We start from the raw sequence: 25,121 nt of genomic DNA, 5'->3' as shown, positions 1-25,121 counted from the left end.
TAATAATCTTTTTTTAGGTGGGAAAATACAGTGTTGATGTACTAAGAAGCATGAGCTCAAGAAATCATTTTAAGATTAAGCATTCCAGATTCTAATATAATGTGATGGGGGACATTGACTGTTATTTTTATTATTAGCATAATTAATAGATGACTACCATAAAGCAATTAATTTATCAGACTTGGAGACTCCATTTCAATGGAATGGTTTTGATTGCACCTTCAGTCTTCACTTTTAAGAAGCCCCCACCCAGCTTCAGCTTCTGCCTCCTGCTTTCACCAAGGGGATCACACCCAGCATTTCTTGAGCTTTCTTGAAATCAGCTTTTTCTAAAGTCCAGGGTGCATATCTAGCTATGTTCACCTTTCCCTTTCCTCTGTATCTTGATGACATGGACACTTCCACTCAACTTCCCCCTCCACAGCCAGTTCTTCTGTGTGAGCGGGGATCACATCTAGGAAAGTAGATCTCCTGGGATCTTCTCCCACCTTCTGGGAGATGTAAGTGCTGTCAGGGCAAGGGCAGCCAGCCAGGAGAAAGAGATATTCTGCTCTTAGCAATCCTGATTATCCCAATGTCATGTGGCAAGAATCCCATAGGCTCCTTCTGAGAACTGTTCAGTTTGAGAATAAGGCAGAGACTATGGACCAGGCTTCTGAGCAGCCCACGTGGTCTTCCTCCTCCTCCTCTGAGAAGATGCATATTCTCCAGTGCTCCTGTCACTCTGGCTCAATTTCCCTGTCCAAATGGTCCTGCCCTGCAGGATAAACACAGCTTCCCGAAGGTGGCCTTTCTGAGTCATGCATCTCTCTCTCTCTCTCTCTCTCTCTCTCTCTCTCTCTCTCTCTCCACACACACACACACACACACACACGAAATAAAAACCAGCCAACATGAGAGTGAGAGATGTCTTCATGACCCAACCTTCTCCTCTATTGGCAGGACAATTGCAAACAATGGTGACGCATGACATTCTGGGGATGCGTTGACTTTCTTTTGATCCTGTGGAAGTGTAGCAACAAAGGATATTATGCACAAATATGGTTTCAATCGGAAACATTTCCATGCAAATTTCTAAAGCACAGCAGATGAAACACATATTTTAATTGTTGGTTGTCAACAATGGAGGAACAGTCTATTGATGGCTACTAGCCACGATGCTTTGCCTCCACAGTTAGAGGCAGCAATGCTTTTGAATACCAGTTACTGGAGATCACAGGAGGAGGAAGTTCTCTTGGGAATGGGTCCTGCTTGCTGGCTTCCCCCTGGGGGCATCTAGTTGGCCCCTGTGAGAACAGGATGTTGGCTTGGATGGGCCATTGTGCTGACCCAGCATGTTCTTCTTATGTTCTTAAAGCTCTGCTATGGGAGCTGCACTGACCATGGATGGCTTGTGGCTGCTGGCCCAACAGCATGTTGCTCACATGATGAAGGCAGCCTTGGGAAGGCCTTTCCTTCCACTCTGGGCCATGCTTGCACCATTGTCCCCCTTGAGTTTTGGGAACTCTTGGCATCAAAGACAAAACTGCTGAGGCAGCTACAGCCTCACTCTGCAAGTTGCCTGGCAGTCCCAACATGCATGGCTCTGGCACCAAATATTGTGGGTGCCTGGCCCCTTCATGGGGAATTTTGTGAGTGCTCAGGCACCCAGAGCCCCAGGGAGTTGGCACCTATGACCACAACTATTGAACTATTTATTTACTTTGAAAATTTCTAAACTGCACCTTCATTCAAAGTATGGATTCCAGGGTGGTGTACATGTATAAAACTACTGCTTCTGCTTCTGCTTCTTATGGTTTGGGTAAATGCTGATGACACCTAGAACTGCACTAGCCTTTTAAGCAGCTGCTTTAGCACAGCCTGTGGTCACCTTAAACCATGGGTAGGCAAACTAAGGCCCAGGGGCTGGCTACGGCCCAATCGCCTACTAAATCCGGCCCACAGACGGTCCAGGAATTAGCATGTTTTTACATGAATAAAATGTGTCCTTTTATTTAAAATGCATCTCTGGGTTATTTGTGGAGCCTGCCTGGTGTTTTTACATGAATAGAATGTGTGCTTTTATTTACAATGCATCTCTGGGTTATTTGTGGGGTTTAGGAATTCGTTCACCCCCCCCCCCGCAAAATATAGTCCGGCCCCCCACAAGGTCTGAGGGACAGTGGACAAGCCCCCTGCTGAAAAAGTTTGCTGACCCCTGCCTTAAACTCTTTGCTGCTGCCAAGCCCTGCAGACCCAACAGACAAACTCTTAGACTTGGATATGGCTCTCCTTTATCAGCCTCATATACATTTCCTGCTGCTGCCCTCAGGATACTGGAGGGGGAAGAAGGTGGTGGTAGAGGAGGAGAACCCCTGCACTGATGCTAGTCCAGAACATGCAATGTGCAATGATCACACCACGGCCAGCAGCAGCCACACTGCTCTGCTGTACTGTTTTACTGCAGTGGCGCCTGGCGTTGCGATGGCCCTCCCAGGTCAACTCACAAAGGGTCCATCTTTGCAGCATGAAGACGCTGCCTCCCTGATACCCATGGCAGACACAGCCCTCCCATTGTTCTTTTGTCCTGCTTAGGGAGGTGGGGCGGTGCTCTCTGCTTTCTACAGCATTTATTCTTGGCTCAGAGGCTGTCGGAAGGTTTTTTTTGAATTTAAACCATTCCTGAGATGTGAAATCCAAAAAGCTATTTAAAGCCTCTGTCAGGATGCAAGAGGGGACACGAGGCATATTTTTAGAAGCAGCAGCACTGGTGCTTAGCTCCGGAGAAGCATCTTCATACTCTTTGTGCACATAGAAGAAGACCTCAGAAGCGCCTGGGAATTTCAGGCTCAGGACAAGGAGGGAGAAGAAGCTGGGAGGTGGCAAAGTCTGGATCTTCTAGCCCAGAGACAGGCACTTATTTCTCCTAGGCCAGCCTAATAAATCTATGCCATTTGTAATCGTTGCATCCATGCAGAGGGGCCCCTCTCTGGTTTCTTGGTTGAGGTCATCTAAGGGAGTTCTCTTCCTTCCCTCTTTTTTCTTCTTTTCTTTTTCTTCAGTGCCATCTTCCCAGAGCAGAGCCTGAGTCAAGATGGAGGGAGAAATAGTAAGATTCCTGGAGCAGTTCAGGTTGATGCTCCAGGAGCAAACCCAGCAACAGACAGAGCAGCGACAAAACCAGCAGTCAACAGAACAGACTAGCTGCTGGCAGAGTGGACAAGAAGCATCCACGGAGAGGAAAGCATATATACTAAAGACACCACAGTCTCCGCTGTGCCTCATTCCCAAAAGGAAACACAGACCCTGGGTGAGCATCAGGAACCCCTGGAATTTCGCATTGCTTGGAAATTGGAGTGGCGTGCAACAATACTTTAACTATGCCCTGGGGAAAGTCCTGAATCTTCCAACATTCAGCTTCACTGGGTGCCCATTAGTTGCAGTGTTACGAGAGAGGCAGGAAAACTTTTCTCTGTCCAGTCTCTCTATGCCAGGCATCATTTTATAAACTTCTACCATATCGCCTCTCGCTCTCACCTTTTCTCTAAGCTAGGAAGTCCTATACACTGAAAACCTTTCTTCATAGGAGAGTTGCCCAGGATCATTTAGTTTGCACTTTTCTGAATCTGCCCACCCCCCTTGTTTATTTGCTTCATTTGTCCTCTGGATGAGACTCACAGGGAGGTAAGGTGGGAATGAGACTACGCAGGGCTCATAGTCTGACTCATATCCGCCCTCCGATCAGGTGAGCACCTGCAGGCTCCCTTCCACCTGCCTGCCTGTACCTGCAAGCCATCCTCATAGACAGCGTTTGAACAGGCACATGCATAAAGTCAGCCCATGAAGGCCTCTCTGAGAGTTGCCAAGTGGAAGGAGAATGAAAGCTCACCCCCCCCCCATTCCAAGCAGGCATTGAAACCCACCCCCTGCCTGCCTCAATCTGTTTATTTTCATAGGCCTTGCACTTCTCATAGCCTTCGACCTACATTAAGAAGGGAAAAGGATCTCCGGTTCATGATTTGGGCTGTGGGGAGCTCATCCTCATTGGTCCTGTGGAGAAGAAGAGGCAAGGCAAGCCCAAGGAACAGAAGGCGACTCCAGCCCTGCATCTCCCATTTTTGGGGAGGCTTGCAGATCTCATGCCTTAGATAACCTAATTTCCTCCTAATCTGATGGAGACGTTGCCCCAGCCTGCACCTCGTTAGTCATAATTCTGAGGTTTCAAAGCCCTCTTGCATGTGCCCAAGTGATCATGAGGTATTTCCACGATGAATCACCGGCTCATAATCTACACAAAAGCTGATGCTTTTGTTATTAAATTTGAAGGCCCGGCTCAGGAGAGGAAACTGCCGCTTGGCTAATCCGCCCAGACAGTGGAATGCAAGCAGAAAATATTATGAACTCGTCATTACAGCACTGGCATATTGATGTGGCACTTGCACCTGCCTGTGGGGCTTTCCAGAAAATGCTCTTGACTGCGGCTGACAGATGGGGGATGATGAGTCTCAGTCATGCACCGGAGCTGGGTTCAGGGGCCGCCTCTTTAGGCAGCTCAGGCAGGGCAAGGAACACACCCTCCGTGTGAAAGTAGCTGGGAGGGGGGGCAGCTGTCCATCACCCAGATGGATCTCTCCCAGCTCTCTTGCTAGTCCACTGGGTCAGGGGAGCAGTTGCTGCATCTGCTTTCAGGGCAGCTCTGGATCAACAGCCAGCTCCAGCCTTTTGGCTCCCTGAAGCAGGGCCTAAATGAATATTGCCCCCCTCCCAGCTTCAACCTCACAAGAACATCAAGAGAGCCTGCTGGATCAGGTCATAGTAGGTCCATCTAGTCCAGCATCCAGTGGCCAACCAAATACCCATTATGGGAAACCTGTGGCTTCCAGCAGTTGGTATTCAGAAGCATTGCTGCCTCCAACTGTGGAGGTAGAACACAGCCATCCTGGCTAGTAGTCCTTGATTGCCCTCTCCTCCATGAATTTGTCCCATCCTCTTTTAAAGCCCTCTAAGCTGTCCATATGACCATAGAAAGATCTGAAGACAGCCCTGTATAAGGGAAGTTTTTAATGTTTGGTGTTTTACTGTGTTTGATGTTTTAATTTGTTGGAAGTTGCCCAGAGTGGCTGGAGCAACCCATTCAGATGGGCGGTATATATGCAAGCAAGCAAGCAAGCAAGCAAGCAAGCAAGCAAGCAAGCAAAGGGTGGCGATGGAAGTCAATCAATGAAATTTTATTATTGAGATATTTGTAGATTAAATTTGGAAGAAATTCTTCCAACTTTTCTTCTTCTTTTTCTCCTTAGCTTATCTTTTTTCTTTTCTTCCTTTTTTCTTTTTTGTTCTTTTTTTATCTTATCTTAGCTTATCTGAAATATGTATGTATGTATGTATGTATGTATGTATGTATGTATTTGCAATAATTTGCTTATATTTTGTAATAGTTTTAATAAAATTAAAAACAAACAAACAAAGGGTGGCCATTACTGCCTTCTGCAGGAGCAAGTTCCATAATTTAACCACACACAGCATGAAGAAGAGCTTTGTTTTATCTGTTTTGAATTTTCCAACATTCAGCCTCATTGGAGGTCTAGTATTAGCATGTGTCTGTGGATCCAGAGTTGTCATTGTGGCCCATGAGTAAGGGGTCTCCTCGTGAGTGAGAAATCCCTGAAATGCTTTCACTGCCAGTTTCTGTGATGAGGGTGTGGCCTAAGAGGTCAGAGTGTATCAGACTTCTTTCTGGGAGCAATGCAGGGTGCCTCTGCTGAAGTGAACCTTGACTAAGCTCCCTGAGATGCTGACCTTAGACTGTGACCTCACCCAGCTTCTGGTTCCCATTTTGGATGTTGCCTGGTTCTCTGTGCTTGTCCTTGGTTTGTTTAGATTGTGCTATACCCACAACTCTGCGCTGCTGGTGAGTGTTTCTCAAAGGGGCACATAGATCACCTGGAATTGGGGCCTGAGCCCCAGAGGGCACCCACTGGACTGTTACCTTCATCAGCATGCAAGTGTCATATATAATTAGTGTTAGAGTTTTAAACAACATGTGGCTTCAATGTGTCTGGGTTGTTTAGAGAGCCTGTCACCACAAAGAAGAACTAACTGGCTTCTTCTTGGATGTTCCCAATCTCACTAAAATGTTTTTTAACCCCAGGAGGTAGGCATATGCTCCCTTGGCCTATCACCACCCTTTGGCTCTGAGCATGGCATACTTTTGTAGAATCACATAATTGTAGAGTTAGAAGGGACCTCAAGGGTCATCTAGTCAGACCCCATGCAATGCAGGAATCATCCAACCACTGTGGAATAATGTTGAAGAGTGGGACAATCTTTTCAGCACCTCACTGTGAAAATGGTTTAAGGGCCCGTCCACATCTGTTGCGGCCAGCTCTGAAGACCAATCTATGTCATAGCCAGCTCGCTTCTGCTTGGCTGCTAAACGTGATGCATTGCAGTTAATTTCTGTAGTTGCCACTTTCAGCTTGAGTGTGTGAAGCAGCAGAACTGCAAGCCACCCATTGCTGGTGTAGAGAAGACCTTCCAAGACCCATTTTGCAGCTTGGCAGGCATCTTGCTAAGTCTGCTGTGGGAGGAAGTTCCACAACTGGGCAAGTGAGCAAGGCCAGATTTTCCAGGATATATACAGGTGCACGCCTATGATTTGGAGGAACTGGCAGACCATTCTCCCCCTACTCCCCCCCTCAGGAAAGCTATCCAGTTTCTTAAAGGATTTTGGCTCTTGTAAGTACACTAATTTCCATATCTCCTTTTGCTGAACCCCTTTGATCTCAATCATATATTATCCCAATGCCTGGTAATCTCACTCTTTGGGTGCATAGTTAATACGCACTTGGCCTGCAATCCTGTTCATAGGCTCTGTTGAACAGAGCAGAATTTACTTTTGAGTAAACAAAATATCGTGCTGTAAATGCCTTTTCTCCCACCTACTGTCAGACACATCACTGTTGTTCTGTTCTCTGCTGAAGATGATGGAAGCGCAGAGGCATCATTCTGCTGCTTTGTATCCCTCTGGCAAGGTGGGAGTTTCTCTCCCTGCTTCTCAAGCACATACCTACTTCTGGAATGTCTTCCTGGGCATCCTGCTGCCCTTCAGAATTGGTGCGCATGGGAGAAAAAATGGTGGGACTTGGATAGTCTCAACCATTGGTTCAGTCACCCCAGTTTTTCCAGGCCTTCACCTGAGTGGACCCTTCTCTCTTAACTTGCTTACTGCTGTGGTGACCTTGGGCTGGTGATTGCTTCTCAGCCTAACCCAGATCACAGGGTTGTTGTGGGGATTAAAGGAGGAGGCGTGAACCATGTGTGCTTCTTTGCACACCTTGGAGGAAAAGGAGGGCTATGAATTCAATAAATAAATCCAAAATAATAAATCAGATTAGACTGAATGCTCAGGTTGAGCAGATAACATTAAACTGCCTCCCCTCCTTTTCCTTCTAGGTTATAGCTGACAAATCTGCTGTCTTCAACCACTACTGTTTTCTGTTTGTTTAAACTGTTTATTTCCTGCACCTCAAGCACAGCTTGCTGGTCCCGTACTCCCCCTTCCTTCTGTCTCCCCCTCTCCCTTCTTGTCTAAATCCATTGTGGGTTTCAGCATTTCTTGCATCCCTGTTACTGAGGAGCTTCTGCAGATCGACGGCTCCGCAATCAAGGTCTTCCCACCCACCACCACCGCACCTGCCACCCAAACAGCTGCTCTTCCACGTTGGAGAAGTGAGAAGCTGAGAGAAGGTGGTCACTGCGTTCAATTCTGCCACCTCGTGGCCCAAGGTGGGAATGCACCAAGCAATGCGTCAAAGTAGAGATGCCTCGCCACCCACAAACCAAGCATGGCGACAGCAGCTTCGTGTGCCAGCGGGATGGTGGCTGATGCATCTGGTCATGCCTGCTGTGCTGTGGCTTTCTAACACACCTAAGGCTTGGGCTGCCCCAAAGCTGGTCACTTTTGTTTCATGAGATTTATATAGTGCTCGATTGCAATAACATCTCAAAGTGGTTTGCAAGAAGAATCAAAATTGTCAGGAAGAGATATAGCCATTTGGAAATCTCTCTGAGAATCTTTGCCTGCAGGTGGGGTTCCCTAGACCAGGCATAGGCAAACTCAGCCCTCCAGATGTTTGGGGACTACAACTCCCATCATCCCTATCTAACAGGGCCAGTGGTCAGGGATGATGGGAATTGTAGTCCTAAAAAAACTTCTGGAGGGCTGAGTTTGCCTATGCCTGCCTAGACCACAGCCAGCCACCAAAGCCAGATTTTCAGCAGAAAGGGTCTTCAACAGCAAACCATGGGGTGATGGGCCCCACAATGGAGGCAAACCCCACAGCACCTCAGCTCTGCTTCCCTTTTAAACTTTGCCTGCTGATTGTAGCATTTGGGTTTAATGAGGCAAGTGACTCTCACCTGTTCTAAGCCTACTCCAGCTGAAGAATCACACACCTAGAGAGCTGGACTGTGGGCCCCTGCCTGCTGCTACCTATGCCTCAGAGCCTGTTGGATATGTGGAGACAAGGGCCTCTCTGGCTCTGGTGATGGGTCCTACTGCTCTGGTTCCTGTGCACTGACCCCCATCCCATTCACCATCCTCTGTCACCTTGTGAGTACCTCCTTCTCCACCCTCTGCTTGCCCCATTGTGACCTAGTCCTGGCTACGCCCCTCGCCGGATCCTCTTTCTCCTCCTCCCCCCTGTTGTCCTGCTCAACATCCAAGAGTGGGTGGAAGGGAGGAAGGCATGGCTGAGCATTCCAGCAGGGACCCCACTCCCCTTAAAGCCATAAGGAAAGGTGGGCAAGGTCACTCAATGGGGGATGGCCAACACCCACATGTTGAAAAGGTCTTTATGCTCCTCAGCCTTTAGAGTTCCATGTCATCATTGCATGTTTTGCTTCCCCCACTTCTGCACCCTGGGGCTAAGAAATACAGGTGGAATTTTTGCCTCAGCTGTTAAAAGCACAAGAGGGAAAGTCGTGGCAATTTAACTTGCACCCCACGGCTACAGCACTTCCATAGTGGAAGCCCAAGGACTTTCCACTTGGAGGCAAAGTCGTTTTTAAAAAATTTAAGCTCATGTGTAAATTGTTAGAATTGGGCATTTTAAAAAATTGCTTCACGCATTTTGCTTTTATATTTGTTTTGTTTTACTTTGTATATGATGGTTGTTAGCATCTTATAGTGGGAAAATGCCTTGTCAGTTTTAAAAATAAACCAACAAACTGGGGATAGGTGGCTATTTGCATTTCCAAGTCTCTCTCTCTCTCTCTCTCTCTCTCTCTGTCTCATGCACACACACACACACACAGAGAGAGAGAGAGAGAGAGAGAGAGAGGGCTGCAACCCCATTCCTACTTGCTCTTGAAGGGGCTCCTTGGCTTGGTTTCCTTCTTCCCATCTGGAGGAGCGATACCCCCACCCAATTGTTGTAATGGGACCCTGAAAGCTGCCTGATTTAAATTCTCCACCCTCTTTGTCCAGAGAAGGAGAAGTCCTCCAACAGCACCATTTCTCTCCCCCACCAACCCAGGCTGCCATTCTGCTCCCCCCCCCCCAATGCTCCAGGCTCAGCATTGTTCTAAGTGGGGGGAGGGAAATATCAGCTGCCATCCAAGAACAGTGGAGAATATTCAGAGAAAGTTATGCAAAGTCACTTTTTTCCTAGGGGAGGGGGATGAGAGAAAGAAAAAGCTCAAAAATGTTCTCTGGAAAAAAAACACCAACTCGGTCCAAGTTTCTGTACATTCACGTGACTCCTGTAGCTGCTGGAAGTGGGGTCACCCAGCCTGCCAGGCAGCCAGTTGGCATCAGCTGGATCCTGGATCCCTTGTTTGGATGCAGCCTGCTGGTGTTTTGGATTCACAGCTGGAGGCAGCAATGCTTTTGAATACCAGTTACTGGAAACCACAGGAGGGGAGAGGGCTCTTGTGGGCAGGTCCTGCTTGCAGGTTTCCCACTGAGGCATCTGGATGGCCCTGTGAGAACAGGATGACGGACCCCCTTTGGCCTGAATCAGCAGGCGCTTTTTATGTTTTTTTCATTATCTTCTGATGAGAGCTGCTCACATTTTCTCCCCCTGTGCATCTCCGCACTGTTCTGTGTCCTTCTCACCCGCCTGTTCGCAGAAGTGACTAGCAAAAGCCTTCTCTGTTTGCCTTCTCCATTTCCATTCTTTCCTTGATAAATCAGGAAATCCTCCCAGATAAATTCCCATTTAGAAGACTCCTTGAGTTGCGCCACTTCTGGGCAAGGCAGAGCAGATTGCCTTGTGTTGCCATGGGCACAGGACATTAGGGCCTCTTGTCTTGATGAGCCTCAAAACATTTCATTCTGATTATCCTCGCCATTAATTTTAATCAAAAGACCTCCTGCGGAAAACCTAGGGTGGGGGAGCAGAGCTCTGGACTTCTGGGAAGAAAGGAGGTGAAGGGGCAGTGAAGTACTGTACATGAAGACCGAGCAAATGCATTTGAGATTAGCATCCTCTTTGAGAATGTATTTGGAGGCAGTTCCTAGCTACCCATGAATTTCATGACTGAGTGGGGATTCAAACCCTGGTCTCCCTGATCCTAGTCCAACACTTAACCATTACACAACACTGGCTCTCACTGTGTCACCACACGAGAGGTGGCCCTTTTCAACAGGATCTGGGAGAAGGAATTAACAGCTTGAGCCAGGTTATAATAAATCCCTCTTGTGTGTTCCTGAATCTGACCTAGAGGATTCTATTGCAGTAACCGTCTTTCTATCAACGCTCTGTATGTTATGACTGCGGTTGTGCTATTCTTTATGGTGAGGACATGTGTGCAAAATCCAGAGGCTGGTGGAAACTGTGGGTGCCAGAAATAGCAGCCCACTGCTGACAGGTCTGAAATGGATCACATGAGACCTGCTAGGGAGCTGTGCAAAATTATCCCTGCAGCCCTTTGAACTGCTAAGCTATTCTCTGGGAGTTTCAGCAACTGGGATGACAAAGTGGTAATTTATGCCAACATCACCTTCTCACTCGCTCATGCACCAAGTGTGCAAAAAAAAAAGATGCCCAGCAAAGCATCTTCTCTCCCTCTTAAGGAGAAGGGGGAGGGCCAGTCTACTGATACTCCTGTCCTGGACAGTGAATGGGGGCTGCGGCTGTGGGTCTTCCATCTACTGGGTGGTGGAATCAGGCTTGACCTCACAACTGCAGGCATAAAATTGGGCATCCTTGCTGGATGCTAGCCAGAGTCATGTGGGTGTGCTGGAAGGATACTTCAGGAGCAAAGGCTTTGAGGGTGGTGGGTAGGTGGGATCATCATCAGAGTATGAGAGAGAGAGAGAGAGAGAGAGAGAGAGAGAGAGAGAGAGAGAGAGAGAGAGGCTGCTCCAGGGGACTATGACATTCCATGAGTGAGTTCTAAAACTAAAGGAGGGCAACCAAGATGTTCAAGGATCTGGAAACAAAGCCTTATGAGGAACAGTAAGGGAACCAGGTATCAGGCAAAGAGACGACTGAGAGGTGATACCTGAACCATCTTCAGATATCCGAAGAGCTGTCCCATGGAAGATGGAGCAAGTTTGTTTACTGCTGCTCCAGAGGGTAGGACCCAAACTGATAAATTCAAATTACAAGAAAGGAGATTCTGACTAAACATCAGGAAGAACTTTATGAATGTAAGAGCTGTGGACAGTGCAACAGATAACCGCAGAAAGTGGTGGACTCTCCTTCGCTGGAGGTTTTTAAACAGAGCGTGGATGGCCATCGGCCAGGGATTCTTCAGCTGTGATTCCTGCATTTCAGGGGGCTGGACTAGATGGCTGTTGGGGTTTCTTCCAGCTCCATGATTCTTAGTACTGGGTTGGGCCAAAGCCATTTAGAGCAGCATGTTCAGTTTCTGATGTGCCAGGGGGGCTTTGCAAGTAGCCCACAAAAGGTGTGAGGACCATTATGTATTTAAGAGATGCACCACCTGCTCCTGGAAAATTCAGGGCAGTTCCAAAATCAAGATAAAATATACAGATACAATGTAAGAATACAGCAAGAGATACACAGAGAGAAAACATATTAACATACATTTAAAAGCCTGAGAGAATATAAAAATAGTTTTGCCTGGCACCCAAAGCAGAATAATTCTACAATCCAGATCCCACCACTGAACAGGCATGCTCTCTGCTCACCACCTGCCCTTATAACCCCAGGGGGCAGGAAGAGAGAAAGGAGAGCCTTTGAATGCAAGACCTTGAGAAGAACCCTGCGGTATCAGTCCAAAGGCCCATCAGTCCAGACCAGGTGAAGAGCACCAGACTGGGGAAGGTTGGTCTATAAGATTTCACTGCAGAAATAGCCTCTGGCCTTATTTCCACTAGGTCCCGTCATTCACATCCCTTCCCAAGGCAATACTAACTTTAACAGCTGTTACCTTATTAGCTGCAAAGTGTATTGATGGATTTCAAACATTGCTGTGTTCACAGGGATTTAAAAAACGATGGATTTTGCAGAAGGGTTGGTTCTGGAATTACAGACCTTTAAAAAGTATAACAATCTATTGGCTGCAGAAACCTGTAGAGCAGTTTTGGGTGGGGGTGGGGGTGGGGTGGGCGGTGAGGCTTCTGCCCAGAATTATGAAAAGTGTCATCAAAAGTTCAACCCAGTTCAGGAAACTCCCGAACAATTTTAATCACAACTAACTACCACTGTGTGACTCAATACAAAATAGGAATTAATTCCTACCTATTAATTATTTTGTGCCCTTAGGGAAGGGAAGGGTTGTGCTGTAGCAATTCTGGAGTTTATTTCCCCCATCCTTAACTCCTGGTGACAATTCAGCATTCAGTGTTAGGCTCAGTTGTGGGCACCTGAACTCTGGACTCTCTCCAACCACAATCTCTGGTGTTGGCTCAGAAGACCAGCCTTCTTGTAGTGCGGTGCACCTGGCAGGGACAAAGCAAAATTGTTTTTGAGAGTGGCTTCTACAATTGAAGTGGCAATCCTGGATTTTCATAAAAGCTGGAGTGCCTATCAGAAGAACTGGAAGTCCCTTGCAGGCACAGTGGCAGTGAATGGAGAGATGATAGAAGACCTTTGTAAAACACTTAATGGGATTTGGAGGAAACAGTAACTAGCTAGTAGATCAGTATAAGGACATCAGAAGAGCCTGGCTGGCTTCTGGATCAGGTCAATGCAGGCCCATCTAGTCCAGCATTCTGTTCTGACAGAGGCCAGCTAGATGCCTGCAGGAACCCCCAAAGCAGGGCCTGAGCACTCAAGCATAAGAACATAAGAAGGGCCTGCTAGATCAGGCCAATGACCTATTAAGTCCAGCATCCTGTTTTCACTGGCCAATGGGAAGCCCCAGTGGGAAACTGGCCCAAAAGTAGGAACTGAGAGCAACACCAGCAGCACTCTGCCCACTTGTGACATCCAGCAACTGGTATTCTGAGGGATCTTGCCTCTGATGCAAAGATTCAGGGCATTGGCGGTCATGGTGGGTATGCCAGGTGTGTGATGTTCAACAGCAGGGCCTGGAGGCTCTAGGGGGCTTACCAAACCCAGAAGTCTTAAATTGTCATATGTGGTTATTTCATCATACATGACACTCATACAGTAATGTTGGCTGGTTTTTATTTCCTCCCTCCCTCCCCCCCCCTCTCTTTCTCTCTGAGAAATGCACCAGGCCTGAAGCTTCCTTGTCATGACCAGTCAGAGAAGTCTGAAGTAGGAACTTCCCAGAGGTCAAGATGTGCAGGGACGTAGCAATATGAGCATGGCTGTGGCCTGATCTTCCTGCAACAGCCAACCTTGATTGGCAGTTTTTGGTTTTCCTGCACTGGAGTCTGTTTATATTCTCATTCAGACATATCCTTTTTCTTTCTCCTCCTACCCTTTGACTACCGTAGCTGTTTGTGAGGGGTAATGTCAAGGCTCTCCTGAAGCCACTATTTCTTAAACAATCCCCTAAACTCTTCAAACTGGAATTTTGTGGATGTTTCCAGAAGCACAGGCTTATTACCATATATACAATGGCTGTTGTTGGTTGACAGATGGATTTGCCTTGCTTGTTGGGTGGTCTGCATTTGTTTGGGATAGGTTTTAAGCAGTAAGCTTACATTTTAGCATTGCATCATATCTCATTATTGTTGCACTCCCCTCCCCACCAACCTCTGAGTGGTGGGATATTCCAGGGGTTCCAGGCATTTACCCAGGGTCTGTGTTTTCTTTTGGAAATGAGGCACAGCGGAGACTGTGGTGTCTTTACGACATATTGTTTATTTACACATATATACAATCTGACCCTATGATGGAGGGGTTCAGAGCAGTGACACCCCAAAATGGTCTTGTTTCTTGCATAACTGAAGCTTTGGATTCAAGCAGTCATCAGACATTGTGCTCTGCCTCTCTGCCTTTCCCAGCTTGCTGTTTTTGCCTCCGGCTTCTAGCTCACATAATACAACTCTCCACTCTAGAGAGTTGTCCTTCCAACTATCTAAAAACTGGAGGAGGGGCCCCACCCATTTGCTGCCTAGCACAGAGCCCCCCTCTTCCATTGCTTTCTTAATGGGTCACCACCTTTCCTTTGTACTTTTAATGGCCCATCGCCCCCGGCAATTACTCCAAGAAGAAGCTAGCCTGGTTTATATTTTAACACTTGCTGGAGCAAGAGAGCAGAAGGCTTGATTAAATTCTAACACTTACTGTATTCAGGGATTATAGGCGTCTGGCACCCACCGTTGATGTGCGTGTTTGTGTTATGTGTGTTTGTATGTATGTAGAGGATATATTTCCCACAAGGGCTTATAACAGAGTCTGATTAAGGGATTGTAATTCTGCATGAGCTGGACCCAGGCTTTAAAAAGGCAGCAGTCCTGAATAACTGAAAACACACACCCCAAGTCAGCACAGGCCTGTCCAACAGGTCCTTTTGCCCATTTCCCCTGGTCCTGGGGGAAACTGGTCTGAGGAACCCCATTCACAGAGTTTGATGCATCGGGGCATTTGGTAACATTCACGTTCTCATCTTTGCTCTCACTGCCCTAATCCCCTGCCCCTTAATCCCATATGCCACAAAACTGCTCTAGCAACTCCTGCTGCAGATCTGGCAGAAACATATCTCCCACCTGGGAGAGATGTTTGTGTTTCTGCCATTTGCTCCAGACCCCTCAGGTTCTGCAGTATAGGGGCTACCCCTGGACTCGCTCTTCCAGATCTCTCTCCTGATTTTCCTGTGGGCTCTATCAAGAATAGGGATGGCTCACCTGCTCTTTTGTTGGCCCAACAGACCACCTTCACTCTTGGTCAGCCTTTCAGCAGCCACTTGTCAGCAGTGGGTATAGCAGTAGAGGAGATTTACCATGGAGAGCAGCAGAGGAGGAGGCTGTTGTCCCCCTCTTTGCTCATCAAATGACCCATCCAGTGACTGGGGAAGTGATAATATACATGAGACTGCTGGAAGCTGTAGCCCAAAGCATCGGTGGGGGCACAAAGTTTGGGAAGGCTGATATTGACGTTAGTGGACTCCTGTTCCACTGCAGCAGACAACACTCTCAGAAGGAGCATGACTGGCATTGCTCTCGCTTCCTCCCATGCTCTGCTTCTGCAGGTATGTGGTGCAAGCAACCATGAATGTGCTTCCTGTTTCCCAGACAATTCCTAGATATTTCCATGGTGATTCATGACCTAATTTAAGTCATTGAAGTATTACCCACATTTTCCAGTCAAAACAAAACTAATTGACATAATTTCCCTGACATTCTTCAAGTCTGTTTAAAGAAGGCAGGATCTGGGTCAGTGAGATGAAGTGGGAAGTCTACAGGTTTTTCTTGTTCCTCTTCCTCCCCTTCCTCCTCCATGGCCTTCATCCCCAAGACTTCTTAGAACTGGCCCAGCAGCTCAGTGAAGGCTTCCTCCTTGCATAAATTTATCTTGCTCAGTTCATGGATTCTGAGCCATAATTAGCGGCGCTGTCAGCAGCGAGGGGTGAGTTGAGAAGCTCCAGTACCTTTTTTTCAGAGCAGAAGTAATCGTGTTATCTTAAAATCAAAGGAAATGGAAGCAATCATGATAATATTGTCAGGTTGCTACAGATTGTCAAGCCAGGCAGAAGACTTGGATGAGGCCCTTAGAAATGTCATATGAGCCCTATTGCATCAAACCAAAGTCCTTCCTAGTCTAGCCACCTGTTAGGGGCCAATCGGGCGCCTTTAGGAAGCACAGAGGTAGGAGATAAACACAGTGGGATTCTTCTGCTCATGGTTCCCAGAAATTGGTGTTCAGAGGCATCCTTCCTCTGATACTAGAAGCAGTACTGGGCCATTGTCACCAGTAGCTATTGACAGCCTTTCTAACCTTCTTTGGAAGCCATCCTAATTGATGGCCAATGCATGTCTTGTGGGAATGAGTTCCATAGCACCACTTGTGCTGCTGTATGGAACAGTAATTCCCGTTGCCTATCCTGAATTTTCCAGCATTGTTGTTGTTGTTTAAATTTGTATACTGCCCTATACCCACAGGTCTCAGGGTGGTTCACAGGCTAAAATCACAATATGAAAACACAGAATACATAATCAAAATAAAAACAAGAACAACCCAAGAACACCCCCCACCCCACCCCAACCACCAATTCAGCTTCATTAGTCATAAGAAATCTGTTAGTCTTTGAGGAGTCACAAGACTCTGGGTTTGTTTTTTCTACAAACGACACAGCTGCCCTCTGGGTGTTTTTGCATGTACTGTATAGGCTCTGCTTAATATGGAAGAGTTTCTCTTCTGAGGTGGAATTTCCCCAACCATGGTTTATCCTTCGCTCCACTTTCTCCCCTCTTTGGATCAGGGAGGCCAGGAGGGAATGCACCAAAGGGGACTTGATAAGAATCCTTTAAGCATAAACCTTTTCTATCCTCCGACTACAGAACTTATCGTGACATATAGATCAGAGATCAAGGTTTGAACCTCCACCCCACTCTACCCCCTAGAGGCAGGACAGTAAGAGGGCTCAGTTCCAAAAGGATTTTTCCCTTCTCCCAAATAATACCTGTTTTGAAAAATGGCTGGAGCCTTGAGCATCCCATTAAGACTGAGATTGCTGTAGGGAACTGTATGTGGGAATTTTTAACATACATTTTTTTAATGGTTAGGTAAAATTAACTGGCGTGTGGGCAGGTGTCCTGGTCTACCTGCTAAAGCTGTGCGTTAACGAGAGGAGGAAGTGAGGAGGAAATGGGGCACAGAGGTTTGGAAAGCTACATGTTTTCGGGTGCAATAGATTGATAAGAAAAAGGACTGCTCTGCAGGGCGGTCCATGAAATGTTGCTGTCACCATGAGAAATTCTGCAGCTGTCACCTGAGAAATCCACATTCCTGGATCATAAAGTGTAAGATATCACTAAACCGCGTCCTGTTTGGAGCAGGACTCTGGCAGGCAGGTGTTTCTGGCTCCGGCAAAGGTGCCCTTCCTTCCTACCCCGACACATTCCCTGGAATATGTAGGCGCAAGAGGGAGGCTAAAAATAAAAACGGGCCAAGTCCCGCTGCCGCATTCCTGCTGGCGGAGAGGCTGACATGGTGATGCTCGCAGCGACGGTTTCTAACACCGCCAGCAGCAGCGGCATCTGCCGCCAGCTTCAGCACCAAGAGGGTCTCCGGCTTCTCCTCTGGCATGCCGGGGTGTGGGACCTGATCCGAGAGGTAGCGATCGCCCCTGCCTTCCTGCGTGCCCTCCTCCCCAGTCCCGTGCCTCGCTCTGGAGGGGCGCGCGCAGGTTTCGTCATGACGCCCGGTGCTGCGAGCAGCAGGGGTCCTTTGCTCTCTTCTCGGGCCGTGGGGAGGCGATTGCGCCCAGTGCCAAAAATGCCCTGACCCCACCAGGCGGCGGAGAGGAGGCTGGGTCGTTTGGGAAGGAAGCTGGCACGGCGCCCATTGGCATCGCCGTGGCACCGCGGCTCGCTTGCTGCCGCTCCTGCCAACTCCCGCAAGGCCGCCAGGCGGGTCTTCGGGCGTCGCTGTCCGGGGTGCTGATCTCAGCCTTCGAGCGGCGCTGCCGCAGTTGCCGCTGTCCGCGGTGCTAATCTTTGCTTGTGAGCGGCGCTGCCGCAGTCGCCGCTGTCCGCGGCGCAGATCGCTGTCCGCCGCGCGGCGGGAGGCTCTGGGCGCCGCTGTCCGCGGTGCTCATCACATGACCAGCCCGTGAGGCGAGCGCGGAGCTGGCGGCGGCGAGCCGAGCCGAGCCGGGCGATGAGGAGGCGCTGCCCGGGCTGAGCGCTGCTGCTTCTGGGGGCATGTGAGAGGCGGCTGGGCGCTTCGGGCGCCGGGCTGCTGGGGCTCTTCGAAGCGGGATGCAGATGCGGCTGTGAGCGCCGCCGGCCCCGCCATGCAGAAGGCGATGCGGCTGAACGACGGGCACGCCGTCTACCTGGGGCTGTTGGCTAAGAAGGACGGCGCCCGGCGCGGCTACCTGAGCAAGCGGAGCTCGGACAATACCAAATGGCACCCCAAGTGGTTCGCCCTCCTGCAGAACATGCTCTTCTACTTCGAGAGCGACTCCAGCTCCAGGCCGGCTGGCCTCTACCTGCTGGAGGGCTGCGTCTGCGACCGGGCGCCCTCGCCCAAGCCCAAGGACCCCCTCGAGAAACAGGTAGGTGAGAGAGCCGGGATGGGAGGAGGACTGGGAGGAAGCGAAGGGGTTGGGGGCGCTTCGATCTGCTGCTGCCAGCCTGGGCCGTGGACAGCTGGGTGGGGGAGGGGAAGGGAGAGCAGCCTTGCCCGGTTTGTCCGCTGCCTTGAGATTTGTGTGGGGACGGTGTGTGCTAGGCGTCGCAGGTGCTTGTGACACACCTGTCCCCTTCGAGGCCAGAGGGGGCCAGGAAGGCTCTCCAGCTCCAGCTCTCCCAGCGCTGCAGTGCCAGCAGTCTCGCGCTAGCTCCCCCCTCCCGTGTTCCCATTTTTGGATTCGTGTGCTTAGGACTCTATGCAGGACGGGCAGAAGGTACTTCCTTTACCCCCACCCTCTCCAAGAAGCCTGCTCCGGCCAGGAAATTGAAGTTACTTCAGGCAGGAGAACATTTTTTAAAAAAACAAAAAACCCATAACATTTGGGGTAATCAGTCGTATTAATTAGTCAGCAAGTTGAAATGCAAGGGTGCCCCCGGTGGAGAAAAAGAAGAAGCAGGTCTTCTGCAGCAATCCATGTCACCCTCCACCCGCCTCTCTCAAGCACAATTCACCTTTGTCAAGTGAATATTTGGGTGCTGGGCTTTAGGAGTTATGACTGGGTCCAGGTCGAGGCATCTGATGGTTCTTAACCTGTAAACATAAAGTGTTATAGGGAAAGAGCCAGTCCGTCCCACCAGAACTTTCAGGGTGTGAACAAAGTCAGCTTGCAGTGGGTTTGCAGAGAGTTTCCCTTCCACACATGACCTGGGGCCAGCCAACCCACCCGCTGATTCCTGAGCTATCCTGTTGATTTAAATGCAGTTATGAGAGGCCAGTCCTTGACCATACCTATATCTGCAGAGTCTCCTCAACAGTGGAACTAGTCATGCTAGAGCAGCATCTGTGCTAGACAAGACCTTCAACAGTTGGCAGTTGGCTCTGTCCATGGCACGCTGATGCAAAGGCCTCCACCCAATATCACGAGGAATGACCTTCTCTATTAATCTGAGGCCTTCCTGCAGGTACAGAACTCAGCCCCTGCAAAGCCAGAAACCCCTGAGGATCCCATTGAGGAGATCCTTCACAGGCCTCCATAGCTTTGGCTGGTGAAACAGCTCCACTGTCAGCTTAGGAGCAAAGGTGGAGGTCTCTATCTGCAGTGATAGGGCTTGTGGGCTCTGCCTTTTGAGGACACTCGGTGAGGAGGTTTGAAAATACAGGGGTATCAATTGAGATGAAGCATGTAGATGGACTTGTTGGATAAAATGACCATTAAACTGTTGGAAGGAAGATACTATGTGGGGTGACTTCCTTGCCCAGAAGAGATTGGCTTTGTATTTGCAATTGTTGCTTCTGTGCTACTGATTTGTCTAAAGTCAACCAGAAGAGGCAAAGACAACATAGCCAACATTGTGCTCTTCAGGTGTTGTTGGACTCCAAGTCCCATCAGTCCCAGCCAGCATCTCTGGTGGTCAGGGTTGATGGGAGCTGTAGCTCAATAATATATGGAGGGCACCGCATTGGCCACTCCTGCTCTAAGAAGACCTGAGTCATGAGACTATCTTCCTGTCCTCCCTCCTTCTCTTTCTGTTTCCTCCCCCACCTGCATCCCCTTCCTTAGCCCCTGGCAACTTGTGAGCCATTTTCAGGTCCCCCTTTTTCTTCTTTGGCACACCTTCCTCAGAATCCTTAGGGCATCTTGGGTGCCATGCGCTCTTCCTTCATACAAAATAAATAGCAATGCTAGCACTTGTTTAGTGCTTTGGGAGTGTTCATTGTCTGTACATTATCTTAATAATAGTCACAATAACCCTGCAAGGTGGGTCCTCATTTTGATCCTGACAATGATCTGAAGTTGCAGGACATTGCCAAACTCTTAAAGCGAATGAGTTTTGGTTCTGAGCAGGGCCAGGATGAGAACCTGTCCAGGACCTGTTTGTAAGTAACAGTGGAGGAAGACAATGTGTTCCATCAGCACATTGCAGATGGGAGGTGGTTGACCTGGAAAGAAGAGCAAGGAGCTTGCCCCAGTTTGCACATGGCTTCCCTGGTGTCCCATACAAAACTTGCTTCCCTCATGTGGCAGGTGTGTGAGTGGTCAGATTACTTCTGCCCCTGCTGCCAATGAGAAACCACTGTGTGTCTGTGATGCCAGCATGCCAAGGAAAGTATGGTCTCTTGATTTAGGGATGTCTGTGGACATCCCATTTATAACTTTGGTCTCTCAGCAGGTTTTCTCTCCAACCCCACCCCCCAAATAGTTGTTAGGTATTTGATTGGCCAACTGCTAGCAAGTACTATAGATCTTGGCCTAATGGCTCTCTCTCTGGATGCAGAACACAGGAAGCTGCTTTATACTGAATCAGACTATTGGTCCATTTTGCTCAGTGGTTCTGGCAGTGGTTCTCCAGTGTCTGAAGCAGGAATCTCTCCCAGTGCTACCTGGAGATTCCAGGGAAGGAACCTGGGACCTTCTACATGCAAAGCAGATGCTCTACTATCCAACCTTTTCCTGTATGGACTTATCAGCCTTGCTAAACCATTGCTGCCACACTTATCCCTCACTGATGTTGACATTAACTTTCTTTATTTCACAAATTGCAGGCAGATTTTTTTTAACTGACCAAGAGCCCATTTGGCATTGATGTATGGGCTGGTAAACCAGTTGGCCATTTCTATCTTCACCCATGTTTCCTTACATGTGTACTGACTTATCTGTCCACTTGCGAAAGGGCTGTAGCTCAGTGGTAGAACATCTGCTTTGTGTGCATGAAGTCCCAGGTTCAGTCCCCAATGGCATCTCAAGGCATGGCTGGGAAAGACTCACCACTACCTGAAACCCTGGAGAGCCATTGTTGCTAGTCAGTATACGGAGCGCAATAGGCCAAGGGTCAGGACTCTGTAGAAGGCACCTTCCAAGGCTTCACATATCCGAGGAAGGAGGAGCTTGTTGCAGATAGCAGCCCTTCCCAAACCAGCAGGTATGGAATATATTTTTCTGCTTCAGACCAAACCAACAACACATTGGGAATTTGTTTCATTCAGCTACAACTAAACGAGTCCCCTTTGATTTATAATTGAGCCCATTTTGACATTTGTAGAGCTAGTTCATGGTTGGGTCTCCTGCACAGAAGGATTAATCACCCTGGCCTTGGCCCAGGAATTGCAAACTTAATCTCCAAGTAGCAATGTGTTTTATTTCTCAACAAGGAGCATAGTGAAGATCAAAGGCCTCTGACTTTGGTCAGGGCATTTCAACTCTGAAACCTGGGTGGGAGTGAAATCTTCAGATAATTGAAGAAGAAGAAAAAATGCTTTCCTTCTCTAGTGGCAGCTTTTGGAATTAGATGTTCCCTTCTACTTGAATTGGGGAGATTTTCAGGGTGGTGTTCTAATTTGCTACAGACAGGTTATATGATCAATTAAACATTTTCCTATCACCCCATCATGTCCAGACAAAGCACCAGTATCACTACTGAACTGCCAGGGAGAGAGCCAAGGTGTCGATAGGCAGGCTCACCTGTCAGATTCTTATCAAGGAAACTACAAGTGGAATATTTGTAGGGTGGAAAATAATAATTAATATCACCCCATGTGGGATAATTAATAAAATCATTGGCTGGATCCTTAGATTCAAAGCATGGGGTTTAACACACTCTCCAGCAAGAGAGAGTCCCCAGCAGAGTATAAAAACACAGAATCATGCAGCACAATGAAGCATGGGAATAATAGACTGTTAGACCTTTTAAATATCCTGTTCAGTCCACTGCCTCTCTTGCAGTGAACAGACCACAACATAAGTAAATTGAAATGCTTTACTTAAAAACTCCAAAGGTCAGATTCATGCATTATTCCATGTGGCAGCAAAAAGAACACAGGTAGAAAGTACTGAGTTTACAAAATACAGAAAAACATTTATGAACACGTGGTCTGGGCTTGAAGTGATCAAGCCCACATGTGTTGCTTGGTCAGCTTTACATGATGGAAGAGAATGAAGAAAGAAATTTCACTTCTCGGGCTCAGTCAGCATTCACATAACCTAGTAGTTTTGGATTGCTGTCTGCTGGCAACTTAAGTTTATAGTTCATGGTTCCCTTTAATTATCTGACAACCCTTTTCACAGCAGTCTCATCCTTCTCAGTGAGAGACCTAACTACTCAGGATTCCCATTGAATTTGCTAAGTCAGGTCTGGTAGTTGTGGTCAGGTACAAAAGTTTTCCTATTGCTGACCTGTACTGGCTGTTGTCTGGCAAGAGTTCAGATTCATCTGGGCTCTTTAGAAAGTCAGTAACCATTGGTGTGGCTACTTCCTTAGCTTCTTGCAGCCCTAAGCTGTCAAGCAATTCAAAAACTTTTTGCTTTTGACTTAGAAGATAAGATCCATCTTCTTCTCTTTCTGTTTGAACACTCAAGTAGGAAGAAACATTTCCGAGTTGTTCCGCTCCTTTGCTTAGGTCTTTCACAACTTTTGGGTAGTCTTGGTCATTTTCAGTTGCAATGATCAAGTCATCTACAAATGCCAACACATAAGAAAATTGTCCATTTTTGCATTTGGTGTGCAAGCACTTGTCTGTGTGTACCCTAGCTGTGGCGAAATGCTGTGCAGTTTCTCATTCCATGCTCTAGCAGCTTGTTTCAGACCATAAAACCCCTTCTGAAGTTTGCATACTAGATGCACTTCCTTTGGTTTGTTAAAACCTTTGGCCTCTTCCATGCAAATCTACCCTGAGGTTTCTCTATGCAAAAACGCGGTTTCAATGTCTATGTGTTTTGCCTCTATTTGTTAAGAAGTTGCTGTGCCTGAAAGCAGTGTAATGCTGGAATATCTCACTGCAGGTCCACAAGTTTCATCATAGTCCTCTCCAAACTTTTGCAAGTAACCTTTGGGCACAAGTCTTGCTTTGTAGTGCTCAACTTCCTCTTCTGCACCCTGCTTTACCTTGAATACCCACTTGCTACCAGTTGCCTTCTTCCTGGGAGGCAGCTTGGTGAGGGCCCAGGTCTTATTCTGGTGCAGCGCATCAATCTCTTCTTATGCAGCATCCCTCTACATATGTGGTTGGCACCTGCTCAATCCCCAAGTGGAAGGTTGTGCCAATGACCTTGTGGAGTAGGACAATCCTGGAGATGGGATGCTTTTGTTGGGTCTTGAGGAGTGTCTGACATATGGCTGTGAAACCACACCAGTCTCTTCATCACCCTCCAGTGCAGACCTCTTCTCATCAGTCTCCTCTCCTGCTACCTGTAATCTGCTCCTCGGCTTCTCCTTCCTGTTCATCATTTGTGCTAGGTGATGTGACAGTAAAAAGCAGATATGTCAATTCAGGAAAGTTCAGGAGGGCTCTTATTTCTTCTTCTGACCCCTCAGAAAATTATATTGCAGTTCCTCTCTTGGAAGCTGTCCTGTGTTCATCAAAATGAACCACATGTCTTGTGCTGACCTTTCCAGTATTCTAGTCAATTGCTCTGTAACCTTTGCTCCAGTAGCATATCCAATCATAATTGTCTGTCCTGATCTGGAGTCTAACTTGTGTCTATTCTCCTTGAGTACAAAGGCATAGCAATACAAGCGGTGGCCATTTCACGCAGGGGTTCCATTCGTGCCCCCCCCCATGTGAGTTGGTGGCACAAATAAGCGTTCTGTCCCCCGTTCTGCCCTCTTCCGGGTCCAAAAGGACCCGTATGTCTGTGATCACGTGTCAGTTGGACACACCTAAAATGTTCACTGCCTGTACTGCCAGATACATGTTTGTGTGACATACTGGGCACTCTTCCATGTCAAAGTTCTAAAGGTGGACATGTACTTCTTTTGGTTGGCAATCTGATGTGGAGATATATTGCAGGGGCTACCGCATCTCCCCACATTTGTTTGGGAAGGCCAGGGTCACTCGGCATGCACCTTGTCATCTCCATAAGAGATCTAAACTTTCTCTCAGTGACTGAGCTTTGTTGAAGGGTGTGGAAAACACTCCTCACTTGTGTGTAAAATCCCTTCTTCATCCACAAGAGATTTCATGTGGCTCGAGGTAAACTCACCTTCACTGTCACTGACCAAAGTTGTGGGTTTCCTCTGAAGCTTATTGCTCACCGTGGTGATGTGTTTTCTGAACTGTACAGTTTCACTTTTCTCCTTTAGAAAGATCACAATGCAGTGCCTTGAGAAATCATCCAGAAAAATTAGTATGTACTTATACTTCCCTAGGGAGGGAACATTAAGTGGGCCATACACCTCAGTGCATACTACATCTTGCAGTCTGGTGCTTCAGTAAATGGAAGGAAAGAAGGTTTAACACTCTTCTCAGTGATACAACTTATGTACTTGGTTGTGACTGGTGCATTTTGGTTTACCTTCATCCCTGTTGCAAGCTCCTTGCATTGCAGTTCAATTGTGGGACATACAGTAGTACCTCTGTTACAAATGCTTCAGGTTACAGACGCTTCAGGTTACAGACTCCGCTAACCCAGAAATAGTACCTCAGCTTAAGAACTTTGCTTCAGGATGAGAACAGAAA

General features: G+C 47.9%; 1 protein-coding gene across 2 annotated transcripts in view; it reads left to right on the top strand.

The window, feature by feature from the left end:
• RASGRF1 (Ras protein specific guanine nucleotide releasing factor 1) overlaps positions 1–25,121 on the top strand; it is an 85,098-nt gene that overhangs the window by 6,397 nt on the left and 53,580 nt on the right. Inside the window, exon 1 of one of the 2 annotated variants that reach the window (XM_028706484.2) lies at positions 17,258–18,591. The exons of the other annotated variant lie outside the window; for it this stretch is intronic. Coding sequence (XP_028562317.2) covers positions 18,328–18,591 — 264 coding nt within the window. The 5' untranslated portion in view covers positions 17,258–18,327. Of the gene's footprint in view, positions 1–17,257; positions 18,592–25,121 lie in introns of those variants that run through there. 2 annotated transcript variants of the gene reach the window in all.

The sequence above is a fragment of the Podarcis muralis genome, chromosome 14, assembly GCF_964188315.1.
Source record: "Podarcis muralis chromosome 14, rPodMur119.hap1.1, whole genome shotgun sequence".
Lineage (NCBI taxonomy): Eukaryota > Metazoa > Chordata > Lepidosauria > Squamata > Lacertidae > Podarcis > Podarcis muralis.
Note: the sequence above shows the minus strand (reverse complement) of the source record. Positions and strands in the feature narration are given on the sequence as shown.